A 16582-nucleotide genomic window follows, 5' to 3' on the forward strand; every position below is an offset into this window, starting at 1 on the left:
GCCCTTTACACTTCCTCTTTCGTTTCACAGAACCATTAAGAGTTCTTCACAAAATGACCACCAACAGATACCAACGTGCATTTTTACAAAAGTAGCACAGGGAATTTGCCACTCTAGAACTGGATTTTGAAAACGGATCTTTTATCCATCACTGCCCCCATCAGCTCAGCATGCCTCATGTCCAGAGTTAAACATTATTGTGGATAAGGCTTGCTGTCACTTCATGTTTCTGTAGATTGAGGTTAGACTAAAACCTGTTTTTCATGACAGTATTTGCTCAGATTTTCAGATAACAGTGGGAACAAAACAAGAATGTGACCATTCAGTAGCTTGTCACAGAATCCTCATTTTTCTAGTCTTCAGCCTGAAGACAGTGTTAAGGGAAGGGGAACTTGTTGGGAATCTAGAGCAAAGAGAAAACAAGTTTTTACAAGGCAGTGTACGTGCATACTCTTAGTTTATGTTGTACTTGCAGCCCTTGCATGATGAGTTTGTATAATACCAGTTATTTCATGCTTGCAGTTTTTGTTTGAGACATTTCAGATCTCTTGCAATGACAGTTGGACTCATGCCTTTCATATGGATACTTGCACCTTTGCTTTCAGAAGGTACTTTCCTGTTGAAGGTCTTGGCACTGTTTTAGCAGCTGTTTACCTGCCTCCCAAAAATGCAATTAAGCAGCAACTTCCTTACTTGCTGTAGTAACTAATTAGTATTTAGTGATGCTGTTTAGTGTGAATGACTTCCTCAGCTGCCATCTCCAGAGAGGGCTTGTAGGGGTGTTATTTGTGGGATCCATGCCAGTGTCTTGTCTGCAGGTGTTATATCTTTAGGGCTTTCTTCTCAGCCCTTTAAGTTTAAAGGGTATTAACTGGAAAGTGATTTTGTTTGCCCGTTCTGCTTCAAACTATGTTAGTTGCTGCTGGATGCTTATTGCTCTGTGATGGTCAGACAGTTTTTCATTGGAGTAAGTACTTCCTTGAGTGTGACCTCCAGAAGTAAATATTCCCACTTTTCCAGGAGGGGGATACCTGTTGTGGTTGTATATTCTCTGGGAGCAATTAGCTTCTGAAGATACTTTTTATGGTGAAGGCAAAGAGCTACTGAACATTCTGGCTTTTCAGCAGATATTTTGGAAAACTTGTATTCTTGTGGTTCTTACTCTGACAGCCTCTTGTTCATACTGGCTTTGTCCATTTGGATATGTAAGATGTCTATAGGAGTCCTCCTTTGAAGGGAGTGGCTGAAATCTTGGGGAAAAAGAGGAAGAGAAGTGCAGCTTTATGAGAATAGAAGGAGAAACTCACTGCCTTATTATCTTAAAATATGTAATCTTCCACTCAGAGGTGGATGGATCTACCTAAGTCCCAGAAGCAGGACTTCCATGAAGTGTGTGAATTGCTCTGATTTGAAGGCAAGTCAGTAGACATCTGGGGGAATGCTGGAGCCACTGTAACCGTCTTGATAGATGTATTGACCCTCCAGCCTTGGACTGGTGTCTGTCCAGACAGGTGGATGAGACAGACAGAAGGTTTGCTGCTGGGTACTGTTTTATTTTAGCAGACACATTACTCTTTGTTTCCAGCATTTTCAGTTTGGCCTCACTTCCCTGTCTCTCATGTGTATCGGCTGGTGTTATTTCAGGTCCTTTCAGTAATCAGGAGATGGCAGAGTGGTTCCAGGCTGGATACTTCACCATGTCACTGTTGGTTAAGAGAGCCTGTGATGAGACTTTCCAGCCCCTTGGAGACATCATGAAAATGTGGGGCAGGGTTCCCTTCACTCCAGGTCCAGCACCGCTTCCACATCTGGTAATTATGGGATAGTTGCAGTATTCAAATAGCCCTGTAACAAATGCATGTGGAACTATTCACATTCCAACTGCTTGGTCTTGGAACTTCAGGTATTTCAAGCACCAGAGTTGTGCTTTGAACACCTTATGTTTTCAACACCCTGTGTTAAATTACTTTTTTAAGAGAACAGACACTGAATTTTAAAATGCTTGGTTTGCTATGCCTGTGCCTGGAAAACTTTGTCTTGTGGTACATGCAAGTGCTGTGTACTTCACAGTCACCATCTTACGGGCTTTGTTTGTAAATATTGAACTGTGTCTAGATGTTTTTCTTTGTCTTTCCAATTCAGAATGCAACTTTTCTGTTGCTTGCATTTGAAATATATGACTATCTGTTTTAATATTTTTTTTCTGAAACATAGGGTGAGCTGGACCAAGAGCGGCTGACTAGACAGCAAGAGTTGGCATTGATCCAAATGCAGCACCTCCAGTATCAGCACCTTTTAATACAGTAAGACTCTCAGTTCCAAAGCTCTTCCAGTGGCTGTGTTCTGCTCTGCAGATTTAATCATCTGGATTCATGTTCTTGTCATTGTTTCTGTGGGCAGTGGAGCTGGGAGTGCTTCACCTCCAGCAGCAGTAGCTTCCTCAGGCACCAGGGGCTTGATGGGCAGCAGGATTAGGGCAGAGTGTGGCTACCTCAGTTTTTCAATGTCATGCATAGCTACTTTGAGACCTGCCCTGCAGGGAGCTGTTATGGTCAAACCAAATCCCTTGTAATGCAGTTTGTATGCTTTGGAGTTAAGGGAGGGCTACGTGTGTTTTGAACTGGAGATGGAGAAGACAGAGCTTAGGTTTGGTCTGATTGCTTAGATTTTTGAAGATCAGTGGAAGGTAACTGCTGAAGAAAGCAGGTTTTCATCCATTTTTGCCAGAATTGTCAGTTGTTCAGTTTTGGCTAACAACTTGTTTTGGAGAAAAGCAAGCTGTCAGCTAAGACTAGCTCTTCAAGGGGTCCTGAAAGCATGTGCCATGATTCTGATCTTTGAATAATGAATGTCAGCTTATGATTTGATGTGGCAAGAGCCTGCCCCTGTATATTGAAGGGAATACCTTCATTTTGAGGAGAGGTTGATTTCTGTAGGAGGGCAGTCATTAAAGCCAGATTAATTTGAGCAATCTCTGTGTAATGTATAGAAAAAGAGAAGTAGTGTTGCACATCTTACAAGAGAAACAGTGGACAGCAATAATCAGTTGACCAGTCAAAAAGAAATTTTGTACTGTTTACCAACAGTTTGTTGGGGAACCAGTTTGTTGTAATCTTGTATTTGGATTCATTCCAAGGCCCCACTCTGGTTTCCCAGTATTTAGGCTGGATATTACAGAGATCAGTGGGCTTAGTCCTGGAGTATGAGTCTGTCCACAGCTCCTGCCGTTTGGGTGCTATGTAAATAAGCAAATAAATGCCAGTGATTCTCTGCTTCTCTTTTGAAGGCAACAATATGCACAGGTGCTGGCTCAGCAGCAAAAGGCAGCCCTCTCATCCCAGCAGCAGCAGCAGCTTGCTATTCTTTTGCAACAGTTCCAGGCCCTGAAGATGAGGTGAGTTAACCCAGACTCTGAATATTCTTCTTTCTATACCCTTAACTTGTCTATAATGATAATTACAATCTTGTCAGTGATCTGTCCTGTTCAAGCTTGCTCATATTTGAGTGTTAGACAATTTAAAGACTGTGTGAAAATGAAGGAGTTATCGTGTTGAATACTTCGTATATGTAGTAATTATTTATGTACATACATATATGTACCTCAGAGAATATCAGTGAAAACAAGGAGTTTAAAGTACAACATCATGTAGTTGAAGTCATACTTTTTGACAGGTCTGTGGTGCTGGTAGCATAGTAGCTTTGCTAATGGAGTTCTGCAGTGCTAGAACACCTCTGCTTGTGCAGCAAAAGTAAAACTGCAGCAGGAGCTGGCTTAGCCCTTGGCTTGGCAGCAGGGATGAGGTGAACAAGAACTCTGCAAGCAAGTGGCATTGTCCCCATCATATTTTTGTTTTAAATGGAGGTGTGGAAGGAAAAGAGGCCGTTACAAGTCACTGAATCTCATGTGTGTTGAGAACATTCCTCTCCCTGGAAGTGGCATAATGACTCTTCCTGTTGCTATTACAGAATATCTGAACAGAACATGATGCCACCTGTTACAAGGTCTGTGTCAGTGCCGGACACTGGCTCAATATGGGAACTGCAGTCAGCTTCACAGCCTACAGGTAAGATGCTTAGCACCTGTCAGATCTGTACAGAAGAGTTCACAGATTAAGAACAGCGTCTTTGAGATGATTGATCCCTTTTTGACACTAGGGGTAATTATTTCTGCATCAGTGTTTTCAGTTGGTTCAGAATACTTTGCCTTGCCGTTGAAATCCCATTTGAGAGCTGTGAAGAATGTGGTTATTTTTTCCTATGATTATAAAAAGTCTTGATCCAAACAGATCAAACATTGTATTCTGAAGGTATTCTGCTCTGGTGAGAGGAGCCTGAACAGTTGATTCTTGTGTAGAACTTTGTATAAAATAGTTTTGCTTCAGTAATGGACAAGCCTCCCTCTACAGGAAGATAACGTGGCCTTCTGCTGATTAAGACTAATGTTAGTTCATAAAATATATGCCTAAAATTTTCCCCTTTCACTTGTGTTTTTGTTGATGTGCTTATTTTTGCTTGTCAATGTTTGTTTTCTTCACTGTCTAGTCTGGGAAGGAAGCAGTGTCTGGGATCTCCCCATTGATACTGCATCTCAGGGACCAGCTCTAGAACAACTTCAGCAGCTCGAGAAGGCCAAAGCTGCAAAGGTCAGAAACTGTTTTGTACTGTAAGAAGTTGGGATTGCTGTTCTGCAGTGTAACTGTGTTTCTTGAGCCAGTGGAAGACTGTTTATTAGCTCTTCAATCTTCAGGTCATTCAGTGTGATTTTAATTAGGTTTTCATGGGAAACACCGTAAAGAGAATACGGTTTATAGAAACCAGTTATGAAATCCTTGTGGACTGCTGTATGGAAACCATTGCTGCTGGAGGTACTACTGACCTTTAAAGTAGTGGTTATGTGTTTTACACTTTAGATGAAAAATTTTTCACTAGCCACCTTTGTTTTCAAACGAGATCATGATGAGCTGTTGTGCCAAACCCTGAGTAGGAGCAGGTAGTCAGTTTCTTAATTCTTGCATCTTTTCACCAGCATTGGTTTGGGGAATCGTAAGAGTCTTGTTTGTCAAGGGTTGTTTTGCACTTACTCCAGTATTAAATTGTTTTTCTAAGTTTGAACCTGTATGATTCTGTACATTTCCTGAAACTTGATTATTGTATGATGACTGCAAAGCAGCTCACTGCTAGCTTCCAAAGTTAGAGGTTATTTTAAGGAGCTGATGTAGAAAGACTGACGAGAGAACTGGTGTTCGTCAGAGAACAGAAGTTGTCAGAAATCTTTCTAGGCTACTTCAGGAATCTGATTCCAGTAGGCAGCCAGCTGTGATAGGTAAAATTGGACTGAAGGGAGAGAATTTGTCAGAGGCTTCATCTGTTATGTTGTTACTATGATCTCAGCAGAGTTGCCCTAAGACATGGTGTAGGAATACGTTACCTGCATCTGAGTATAGTTTTATGTGAATTGTAGCTAGAGCAAGAGAGGAGAGAAGTGGAAATGAGGGCCAAACGAGAGGAAGAGGAGAGGAAAAGGCAGGAGGAGCTTCGGAGGCAACAAGAAGAGCTACTTAGGAGGCAGCAGGAAGATGAGAGGAAGCGACGGGAAGAAGAAGAACTGGCCCGCAGGAAGCAAGTGAGTTTCCTCAATGTAGTTAATCTCTAATTTTAATACTTTATAAAACTCACTTTAAGAATCCTGTGGGGTCTAATTAATCTTTGGTAGGTGTGTTTGAAGACAGTTCTAATATTTTTTAATGTGAGTATATTAAATGATTCTTCTTCTGTTCCTGATTTGAAGTTTAAGAGCCCAAATTGCAATCTGAGAAATGGGGTTTGATGGGTCACCTCAAGATAGGTTCCTGTTTGTGAGTTGAGAGGCTTTATTCCATCTGGAATATTCCCTCCCAACTTCTTAGTTTCAATATTAGACTTCTAGTTAGTTGCCTGGTTATTATATGTTTAATCTTCATTAATTATTTATGCAGTCTAGTGCTTTGGTAAAGGTGTTTTTCTGAAGTAGGCTGGAGCTTGAGCAGCTGTTTCAAATAGATGAAATGTAGAGGGCTATGGAGGAAAAAACTGGTTAATATTTAGCTTATTTTTCCTTTTTTTTTTTTAAACTTATTACATTTTTTTCCAATATATTATTATTATTTGGGCTGTCCATCAGATTGATTTTCTTGCATTGGTACATGTGAAAGGAAGGAATGTAGTTTGGACAAGCAGATTTATTTAAATGAATGCATGATCTGTGTTGCAGTAGGAGAATGAATGTAAGGGCTGCAGTCAGACAAGAACATGACATAGAGATTATTGGCTTGATGTTTCTAGCATTTATTTCTGAATCCTATAGGGAGGGAAGATGAATTGTTAGGTGTTGCAGGAAGGAAAGAGTGGAAGTTTTCACTCTGCATGCAAAGCATAAGGGCTAGCATGGTTGTTGAGCCTTCTGAGTTATTCAATAAATGCCCTGTGAAGTAGCACATGAATAATAGGTGAAAGCAACAGTTTTGTCCATTTGAATATTTTCTATATGTTTAGGCAATTGTAAAAGCTTCTTTCCTGGCTTAAGGATCAGGTGTTTCTCCTCAGTTTTTGTAAGCTGTCAGTTGTAAGCTAGTCTTACACCTCAGTTTACTCATTGTTGGGGTTATGTCACTGAAGAACTATTACAGTAGAATGCAGTGTGATTTATATTCAGCTTTCCTGGTATCTTGAAGAATCAAGTCTAAAAATAAGTGGGTCCTTCCATTAATAGATCTACTTTGTATGCAGCAAGTCCTTATGCTATACATTGGAAAAGCATCCTTTGCTTGAGTTCAAGCTTTCCTGTAGCACTAAAGCAATCATAGACTCAAAAATTTAACTTTTGAGGTATGTTGCTTTAGATTTGTCTTAATAACTAATTTTACAGCTGTTCACCTGGTAACTCAATGTGTTTCATCCATGGTGGCTTCAAATAAATAGACTTGGGTTGGTTTTTTTTTTCAGATTAATGGTTTTGCTACTGTGTTTACTTTCTGAGAAATGTCCATTAAATTCCAAAGTTTTTTTGTCCACTGTGGATTTGTACAGTAAACATTCTGACTCCTTTTCTGAGGTGTTGTGGGAAATAATTACTTACAAGGAAGAAGCAGAATGGGATTGAAAAGCAGTAACAGCAAGTATCTTAGTTTTTTACTAATGGAATAATTGCCACAATGCTTAATTCTGGGCAGTCTGTCTTGAAAAGGTAACAAAGAGTTTAAGCACTTCTCTGGAAAGAGAAAATAATATTGTATTATGTATTTTTTTAAAAACTGGTCTAATATTTGAATCTGACTTCTGTACTGGAAGGTATTGTAGAATCAGGGATGAACTGATTTATTAGCATGGATTTATACAGAGGAGATGATGCTTAACAAATTTGATTAACTTCTTTTGAGGAGATGACAGTGAGAGCTGAGAGGGGTGAAGCAGTAGACTTAATCTGCCTGGACTTCAGGAAGGCTTTTGATGTAATACTGCATAAAAGACTAGTATATAAGGTTAGTAAATATGCTGTTGATGGTGAATTCTAAATAAAAAAAATAACTAATAGAAATTCAATTCTCTAGGATGCAATGTCATGCCAAATGTTGAATCCAGTTCTGTTCATAGTTTTCATCAATTACTTGCTCTGTAGAATTGCAAACAGTAATGCTCAGCTTGTGTAGCTCCTGTATTTTTTTTATTTCTGGTCTGTTATCTTCTGTTTTTTAATGATTGATCACTTTCAGGAACAAAGTTTGATGTTTAATAATTAGTAATAATTGTTTTCTCTGAATTACATCTTTTGCTGTCCCTTTGAAGTGCCTGGTTCAAAGATGAGATCCACAAAACAAAGATTTCTAAGCAGGCAGAATTGCAGGTTGTCCTGGTTTGCTACTAACAAAGTTTTTTTATAGTATTTTATTTACAAAACCCAAGTCTACTGCCATGAGACTTGATGCAAGATTTTCTGCAATATTCTAGATATTTTAAAAGATTTGAAATAAGCTGTCTGTACAGCAAGATATGTGTGCCTGAAAACAATTATTAGAGAAAATGCTGAAGAATATTTGGATTCTCGTGAAGCAGGAAGCCACGTGAGAGCAGCAAGAGCCAAAGGAATGAGTTTGTTTCCCATACCAAGTCAGTGGCAGCAGGCTGGAGAGCTTTGAATATTTTTAGTTACATGCCCAAACAAAAACATTGAATAGTAGGAAGACACAGAAGTAAAATAAGACAACCCTTGCTATGGCTTTGGAGAGTAGGAAAGAAGAATTACATCAGCCATGTGTTTTCCAGCTTTTCATAATCTTGCTGATTTTTTTCCTCTTGTTGGTACAACATTGTTCATCCTCTAGGGGTGAGAAGTCTGTTTTTTAATTGCAGTCATTCAGCAATGTCTCTCCTGGCATATCTGAGCAAGACAGATGCCTACAGCTTGATTAGTGGCAATTCCAGTTCTATTTCCCAAGGGAAGGTAGGGCAGAAATGCCAATGAACTTTGATTTTGCTCACCTCTCTCAGGTGAGAGTGCTAAGCTCCTCCCAGCCTGGCTGACAGTGAGGCCTCCTGAGCTGAGATCCTGGTGTGTGATCTCTTCAGTCCCACAAAACAGACTGGCACAGTCTCCAGCCTCCTCAGTGGACTTTTCAGCAAAAGCAACAGGCAGACATTTTTCAGCTCTTGGGCTGGGGACACTTGGTTATTGTGACTTTACCTCACGTGTCCAATGCATTCAGTTCCAGGCCCAAGTTACAACACTGTGTAGGTGTTGTGGTGTTGTGCTTGAAGCTTTTGAGAATATGACAAATCAAGAATTTGATTAATAAGCAAATTACCCACTGGCTACTGTTTTATCTCCAGCCAGTGGAAGAAAACCTTGCTTAGAAGCATTTGCATTTAGTACTAAACCACTGAAGTGATTTACAGGAATCCGAATCACTTCTTGGCTTGCAGTCAGCAGCTCTTCAATGCCATAGGTTACTTAGAAATAGAAGGTTCTGTCAATTGGACAGCTACATTATTGACACCTGAGGTTAGACCCTGCCAGAGGTGTTCAGTGACCTGTATTGCAGTTTATCCATGCTGTATATACATGAAGGGTTATATATGACATTAAGGTTACATACATGTACACATCAGAGTTAGTAAAAAGGTCTTAGCTTTCTGAATTAATTTCCTTGATTTGCCAGAGCACAAAATTTGTATCTGTTCTGCACAATTAGTCTCCCTTCAGTCCTGGGACTTGTAAGTAAAAAACTTATCAGACGATGGTTCAAAAGGAAAATGTATCAATGAGAGCTTTAAAAATTCTTATTAAAAAAATAGGATCTTTAGGTTGAGCTGGTAGCCTGAATCAGAGAGCAGAGAGATGAATAAAGGAACGAAAAGCAGAGGCACTGAACACAACACTTGACTTAGGATAAGAAAAGGCAGCAAACCCCAGGGCTGTGTTATGCAAGGGAGAGTCAGAGCTGGGGTAAAAGCTGCTCAGATGTGTTCCTGTGTAATACAGGAAGCCAGCTGAAGGGTGGTCCTGCCCTGTGCCTCCTAAAACCAAGTGCCAGAGTGGAAAAGTTTCAGTCAGTCTTCAGAGAGGTAGGAAAGGGTGATGTTTTGGTTTTACGTTAAGTAATTTTCATAGAATCATACAATGTCAGGTTGGAAGGAACCTCAAGGATCATCTGGTCCAACCCTGGAAAGCAAAACATAATTTATTGGAAGCTATTTAAATAACGTAAAGATAGCCCAAAATCAAAGCCCTCAGGAGACTTTTAGCTGCTCATAGTATTTGAATAGTATAGGAATAGCCCAGTGAAAGCCCTTCAATTGAGTTCCACATCTCTGAGACTTCTAAAGGTTACAGTGTTCCTGAGAGCTCTGGGCTTCTTCAGCTTAATTCTGGTGTCTGGAGACACAGTTTGGGTTTTGTACTTCTCTTGAGTATTCAGTGCTAGAAACTCCTATGAGCAGGAAGAGCTTCCAGCTTAGAGCTGACAATCAAAAAAAAAAAAGAAAATTTGATAGATACACAGGAAAGAGGACACTGACACTTTGTTTTGATTCTCAACACTGTTCTTTTTAAAACCAAAGATAAATTATTTCAATGATTCAATGTGTTTCTGTTTTCATTAAAATCATTTATGTGTGAGTTGCACATTGCATCAAAGATCTTGTTAAGAATTGGGTCTGAAGTGTTTCAGTTGATCTTGCTAGTGCTTAGCTTGGAACTGTGGAGCTTTTCTTGAGGCCATTTATTCTGGCCAGATCATGTTGTAGTCTGTGTTCTGATGCAGCTTATCAATAAAATGGCATTTAGAGATGGACATTGTGTTCCTAACTCCAGGAGGAAGCCCTGAGGCGACAAAGAGAGCAGGAAATTGCACTAAGGAGGCAGCGGGAGGAAGAAGAACGGCAACAGCAGGAGGAAGCACTTAGAAGATTGGAAGAGAGAAGAAGAGAAGAGGAGGAAAGGCGGCAGCGAGAGGAGATGATTCGTAAACAGGTGAAAAATGGCAAAGGGGATCCATTTTATCTATTATATTTAATTATGAAGTCTGCCAGAACAAACAAGCTTTGAAACTTGCATCCATGCCCGAGAGATCATCGCTTTTGCTTGTAGACATTTGCTTGAATGACAAATAGGTTGTTGTCCTGTGTCCTGATTTCAGATGAAATAATAAGAATCCAGTCTGCCTTTGGGAAGGATATTTGTGCAGAATGAGTGTTTTCCTTCTTGTTTGAGCCTTAAGAGTGGCTTTGCAGCACGATATGTCCACTCCTGTCTTCAAAAGAAAAGCAGAGTACAGTACCATAATAATATTGTGTTTGAATTGTCACTCTGAGTGGCTGTGGAATTGTCTTTATCATCATCATCTGTTCAGTTTTTCCAGTCTTCCTGTTTTGTGTTATGCCAAGACTATACCCACTATCAAAATTCCAACTTTTTTCTTCCTGTTCATTTCCTTTACTATCAGGTTTTTGGTTTTGTTTTCCTCCTTGGGGTCAGCTTTAGAAATTCATATTGGGGAACTTGAGCTTCCAGCCCCCTAACTGATACTGTCACTGTCCCTAAATCAAATTAACCTTGAAACACGATTGGCTTCACATAGTAGGTCCACTTCAGAATTGCCAGTAATTATTTAAAAATTTATTTTCAAGGCCCCCCCTTATAAGTCATTAATCAACATTTCTATCCTACCACACAGCCATTTCCTTAGTTAGCAGAAGCATCTTTTCCTCTGCAGATTGTATTGAGTCACAGCAGTGAACATCACTCTCTTTGTCACCTGTCTTCAGCTTTGATGTCAAAACCTTTTCTCCCTTTTCATTCCTGTCAGTTTTTATTCCCCTGGAACTTTAGCGATGCTTGGTTGAAAATAGATTAGCAGATAAAGGCTCATAATGAAAGGTGCACAACTCCTAGAAAGAAAGTGGCATCAAATTATCCAGGCTGAACTAGGAAGGTGTTAAACTCTGCCAAGTTCCTTGATGGAGCAATGGGAAACTTGTATTTATAGGGTCTGCAAACTATATTACTGTGTTTTCTGCCTGCAAAACATGTAGGTAAATAAACAATAGAGAGGAAAGATTACAGATATGGATTCCAGAGACATTACTCTCTTCAGTCAGAGTGGCAAGACCACAGAGCAGGGGTAGCTTAGATTTTGCAAGTCCACTTAGACTTTGTTCCTCTTTATGTCCTGGGAAGGAAGAGGAGGCTGCCAAGTGGGCACGTGAAGAGGAGGAAGCTCAGCGGCGACTCGAAGAAAGTCGGCTCCGTATGGAGGAGGAGGCAGCCAGGCAGAGGCTGGAAGAGGAAGAGCGAAAGCGCAAGGAGCTGGAACTCCAGCGCCAGAAAGAAATAATGAGACAGAGGCAGCAGCAGCAGGAGGCTTTACGACGGCTGCAACAGCAGCAGCAACAGCAGCAACTTGCACAAATGAAGGTAATGTATTTTGGGGTTGAACTGCTTCCTTCAGGTCAGTGTAGTTTACCACAGCTGGATTGAGGGTTTTCTGGACTGGCTTGGACAGAGCAGAGATGGATGAAATAGCTGGGGAGGAAAGAGGGTTAATTGCTGACTGAAAGTACTGGGAGAAACAAAAGGAAGGCAAGTTAAAAAATGAAAAAGGGTCATTCAGTAGAAATGTGCTGGAAAGGGATCTGAGATGGGGACAGATAGTTATTCTGCTGCAATGAGTAAAGGCCAGTGTGAAGTTTCAAAAGCTTGGCGTTCCTAGGGTCTTTGAAATCACAACTGATTGCTGTTGCTAAGGCAGAGGTGGGTTGTTACTCTTGATAATGCAGTGTCTTTGACACCGTGATACATCCAGTGCAATTCAAAGAGACATACAGTTTATAATTTATTCGGTTTAACTTTTTCATACCTAATCATACCATTTTATACTCCTGAGTGTTACTCTCTGAAGTGTTTTGTAATTATCAATGATGTTTATTTTCACCCAGCTCCCTTCATCTTCAACATGGGGTCAGCAATCAAATTCAGGAGCTTGTCAATCCCAGACCACACTGTCATTGGCAGAAATACAGAAGTTAGAAGAAGAACGAGAACGGCAGCTTCGAGAAGAGGTAAATGCTGGCAGTAATGGAGTGCAGCTTCTTAGAGTGGACTCAAATATGTGACTGCTTAACTGTTGAGTATGTTGTTAGAAGGAATGGAAGGGGTGAGGAATGTTTCTTGAAATACCAGAACTTGGTTAAAATCCCATCTTTCAGGAACAGGTACTTGTTTGAAAGTTTTTGTAGTGTCTTAATACAAGTATCTGAAAGGAGGGGAAACTTTTAACCCTTGGAGTGTCATATGTTCACAAAACAATACAAAATTCACATCTGTGTTCCGTTTGCAAATATGCACAAGACCAGGGCGGTTGAAGGGGAGAGAGGGAGCCAAGTGATGGTGGGAGCGTAGATATTCCTCCTCAAAGACTCTAAATGCTTAACTGGCTGCTGTCAAGATTTGACAATGCAATCTTTTCCTGACTAACAAACAATTGGTACTCAATATATCCCTATTTGAAAGAGCTTAAAAAAATAATAAATTAGCCAGACTTGTCCAGAAGGGAGTGAAGTCAGTTTAAAACCAATTCCTGGGGTAGACTTTTGAACGTAATTACCTTTGTAAAGTATGGACAAGGCCTTTATTTTGTGCATGAAACAGCAAAGGCGTCAGCAGCGTGAACTGATGAAGGCCCTCCAGCAGCAGCAACAGCAACAGCAGCAAAAATTGTCAGGCTGGGGTAATGTCACCAAACCAACTGGCACTACCAAGTCCCTGCTGGAAATACAGCAGGAAGAGGCAAGGCAGATGCAGAAACAGCAGCAACAGCAGCACCAGCAGCCGAACAGAGTCAGAAATACCACGGTATGTACAGTCTTTATCTCCTCAGTCTGTGGAGAGGAGCAGTACATGACAGTTCTCCATGTTTGATCATTACTGTTCCACCAGGTCTGGTGCTAATAACCAGGATCTCTTTATTATGTTTCAACAGCACTCTAACCTGCACACCAGCATTGGGAATTCAGTGTGGGGCTCCCTAAACACTAATCCCAGCAACCAGTGGGCATCTGACCTAGTCAGTAGCATCTGGAGTAATGCTGATACCAAAAACTCAAACATGGGTTTCTGGGATGATGCAGTGAAGGAAGTGGGACCTCGTAACTCGACCAATAAAAACAAAAGCAATGCCAGCCTCAGGTAGGAACTGGTGTAGGAGCTTTTGCAAAGAAAGGCTACCACTCCTGAGTTGATCACTTAACAGTTATGATATCTTCATGTGTTTCCATTTTTCTGTGTCACTCAGGATCTGTTTCAGCAACAAAAATAGCTAATAGGTTACCACTCACAATTTATTTTGTCATCTGCTTGAAAAACCAGTGTTTGCATCCTGTAAAGTCATGTAGCACTGTACCATATACTGTGCAGTTGATAAGTCTGGTAATTTTTTATATATGTTTATTTCAGTAAATCTGTAGGTATTACAAGTAGACAAAATAAGAAGGTGGAAGAAGAAGAGAAGCTGTTGAAATTGTTCCAGGGGGTTAATAAAGCCCAGGATGGATTCACTCAGTGGTGTGAACAGATGCTTCATGCACTCAACACAGCCAACAATCTAGATGGTAAGAGGTGGAGAGGAATGTAAATCCACTGTGGGAAACAATACCCAATTTCTTTCCTGACCAGATAGAATGTTCTGAGGGAGCCATAATGACGTCAAAGTAATGCTTTTATGCGTTAAAAATGGCTTCATTCTTCAGTCAGCAGAGTGGCTTCATTCATCAGTGGTCTGAAGAACTGGCTGCTTCATCTTCTCTGTGGTGTTTTCTGGGGTAAATCTCAGGGGATTGGAAACAGTTTGGAAGTGCCACCCAGAGCTTTGCTGAGGACTTCTGGTGGTCATGGAAATGTTATCAGGCTGATGGGTGAGGGCCCAGTTCACTCTTAATTACGTGCCAAATTACCTTGTGCCCCTCTGCAAAACATTTTTTGTCAGGAAACTGGTTGGATTTTTTACTACTACTGCTGGAGGGCATGCAGAGGAATGCCCAGTCTGAGGTGATCAACAGATACATTCTTGTACCAAAGGTCTGTGGATATCCTCCTGCCTCCAGCAGCTGCTTAGCTGGGGTTCTGTGGAACCCTTGAACTGGTGCTGCTCCTGAGCAGGATCACCCCTCACTCCATGGCAGTGCCACAGCTTCCCTCCTCATGGGAAAGAGATACAGGAATTGATGTGTTGGCCCCATCTGTGGTGTACTGATGAGCTGCCTGTGGTGACTGGGAAGAGGCTGGGCCCTGGAGGGCCTCATGAACACAGTGGCCTTCCCCAATTCCGGGGGTGCCAGCCTGTTGTCCTCATGTCTTCCTGGCTTGATTAGCTTTGCTTGTCTCAGTAGTAAAAAATTTCAGTGCAGCAGAAGTATTCCAAAGAAAAAAAGATGGTAAAGAGGGCTTGTGAGTCAGGTAGCTGTTGTACATGGTGCTTGCAAGTCAGGACAGCCACTGTTGGAGACTCATCTGTTCTGCTTTGGCCAAAAAGAGATTGCTGATGGCATCTCTGAGGCTTAAGTATCTTCTGTTTGGGCCTAGCATGAAATTTGAGCTGTAAAGCTGACAGTGTCTGAAGCTCCTGGGGTAAGTAGCTTTAGGATGGTCAGTTTAGTTGTCCTTCTCACCCTATTAGCTTCCTTTCCTCTCCTTGCCTTGACAGTAGAATAGATGAAGTGGGGCATCTTAGGGCTCTACAAGGGCAAACTGCTTGCAGTTGCTACCAGATTTGCAAATACTTGAAACACAAATCCCAAGTTTGTGTTAATTGCACGTACATCTTGAGATATCAACAGCCTTCCCTCATGGTCTGCCTTCTTCTTGCAGTTCCCACGTTTGTTTCTTTCCTGAAGGAAGTGGAGTCTCCCTATGAGGTCCATGATTACATCAGAGCCTATCTTGGAGATACTCCTGAGGCCAAGGAGTTTGCCAAGCAGTTTCTTGAGCGCCGTGCCAAACAGAAAGCCAGTCAGCAGCGGCAGCAGCAACAGCAACAGGTAAATCCTCCTCACTGCAGCCCTCAGCAGTGCCTGGAGGCTGTGTTTGAGGCTGAGGAGTCTTCACTTCTGCTAGACTGATAGAATCATAGAATCAAAGAACAAAAAAATCATAGTAGGAGGAGCAGGATTTTACAGCAAACGCAAAACTGCAAAACGCAAAACGCAAATAATAAAACAGATTTCAAATAATTACTGCAGAATCAAGTTTCTTCTATAACTACCATCTAGGGCCAACTCTAGATCCAGTAATGTCTCAGGGTGCTGCTCCCAGATAGGCTTGAGGACAGAGTCACAGAATTACCAGAGTTGGAAGGGACCTCTAGAGATCATCCAGTCCAACTCTCCCCCTAAAGCAGGATCTCCCAGAGCACTTCACCCAGGACTGCATCCAGGACAGTGAGACAAAAATGTATTGGATGGATGCATCACCAGCTAGTGCTGCCACACATAATGTAGAAAGTGCTTTGGGCTCTCAGAATGTTTTCGGTGTAAACCAACAACCAGACTTCATTGCATGTTATTATCCTGTATTTCCCTTCTTTTTCTAGGATTCAGTGTGGGGAATGAACCACAGCTCGCTACATTCAGTCTTTCAAACTAATCAGAGCAACAACCAGCAATCCAATTTTGAAGCTGTGCAGAGTGGGAAGAAAAAGAAGAAACAGAAGATGGTTCGTGCAGATCCCAGCTTGCTAGGTCAGATTTTAATTTTAGAAATTAACATTTAATTTTGGGAAAGCCTTGTAGAATTATTAGCCTTAAATGGGAATACTAGATTTGAATAAAAAAGGTAGTTGTTGAAACATCTGTAGAATTTCATTATTACTACTTAATGATTTCAAAAATTCTGTATTGGTTTTCTCAGAAATTTTTGTCAAAATTTTTGTCCCTTGTCCCTCGTGAAAAGGCCACTTCAGTACCTTTGTTATCCCTGGGAACTGTTAAGTAGTTCAGGCATGTCAGTGAAACTGCCTTTCATCTTTTGAGTTGACCTAACCACACTTTCTGGGTTGTT

General features: G+C 41.1%; 1 protein-coding gene across 16 annotated transcripts in view; it reads left to right on the forward strand.

Annotated features, from left to right (window-relative positions):
• The window catches only part of GIGYF2 (GRB10 interacting GYF protein 2), a 75041-nt gene that overhangs the window by 55150 nt on the left and 3309 nt on the right, over positions 1 to 16582 (forward strand). For 7 of the 16 annotated variants that reach the window (XM_030456247.1, XM_030456251.1, XM_030456259.1 and 4 more), the window contains 15 exons: positions 1645 to 1811; positions 2215 to 2303; positions 3287 to 3394; positions 3967 to 4064; positions 4543 to 4643; positions 5462 to 5623; positions 7416 to 7517; positions 10346 to 10504; positions 11711 to 11947; positions 12469 to 12591; positions 13181 to 13384; positions 13512 to 13717; positions 13985 to 14139; positions 15395 to 15564; positions 16116 to 16263. In XM_030456247.1, the coding sequence (XP_030312107.1) occupies positions 1645 to 1811; positions 2215 to 2303; positions 3287 to 3394; positions 3967 to 4064; positions 4543 to 4643; positions 5462 to 5623; positions 7416 to 7517; positions 10346 to 10504; positions 11711 to 11947; positions 12469 to 12591; positions 13181 to 13384; positions 13512 to 13717; positions 13985 to 14139; positions 15395 to 15564; positions 16116 to 16263 (2229 nt within the window). Of the gene's footprint in view, positions 1 to 1644; positions 1812 to 2214; positions 2304 to 3286; positions 3395 to 3966; positions 4065 to 4542; positions 4644 to 5461; positions 5624 to 7415; positions 7518 to 10345; positions 10505 to 11710; positions 11948 to 12468; positions 12592 to 13180; positions 13385 to 13511; positions 13722 to 13984; positions 14140 to 15394; positions 15565 to 16115; positions 16264 to 16582 lie in introns of those variants that run through there. The other 9 variants (XM_030456254.1, XM_030456264.1, XM_030456253.1 and 6 more) reach the window with 6 other exon arrangements.

Source organism: Calypte anna, chromosome 9, assembly GCF_003957555.1.
Source record: "Calypte anna isolate BGI_N300 chromosome 9, bCalAnn1_v1.p, whole genome shotgun sequence".
Classification (NCBI taxonomy): Eukaryota; Metazoa; Chordata; class Aves; order Apodiformes; family Trochilidae; genus Calypte; species Calypte anna.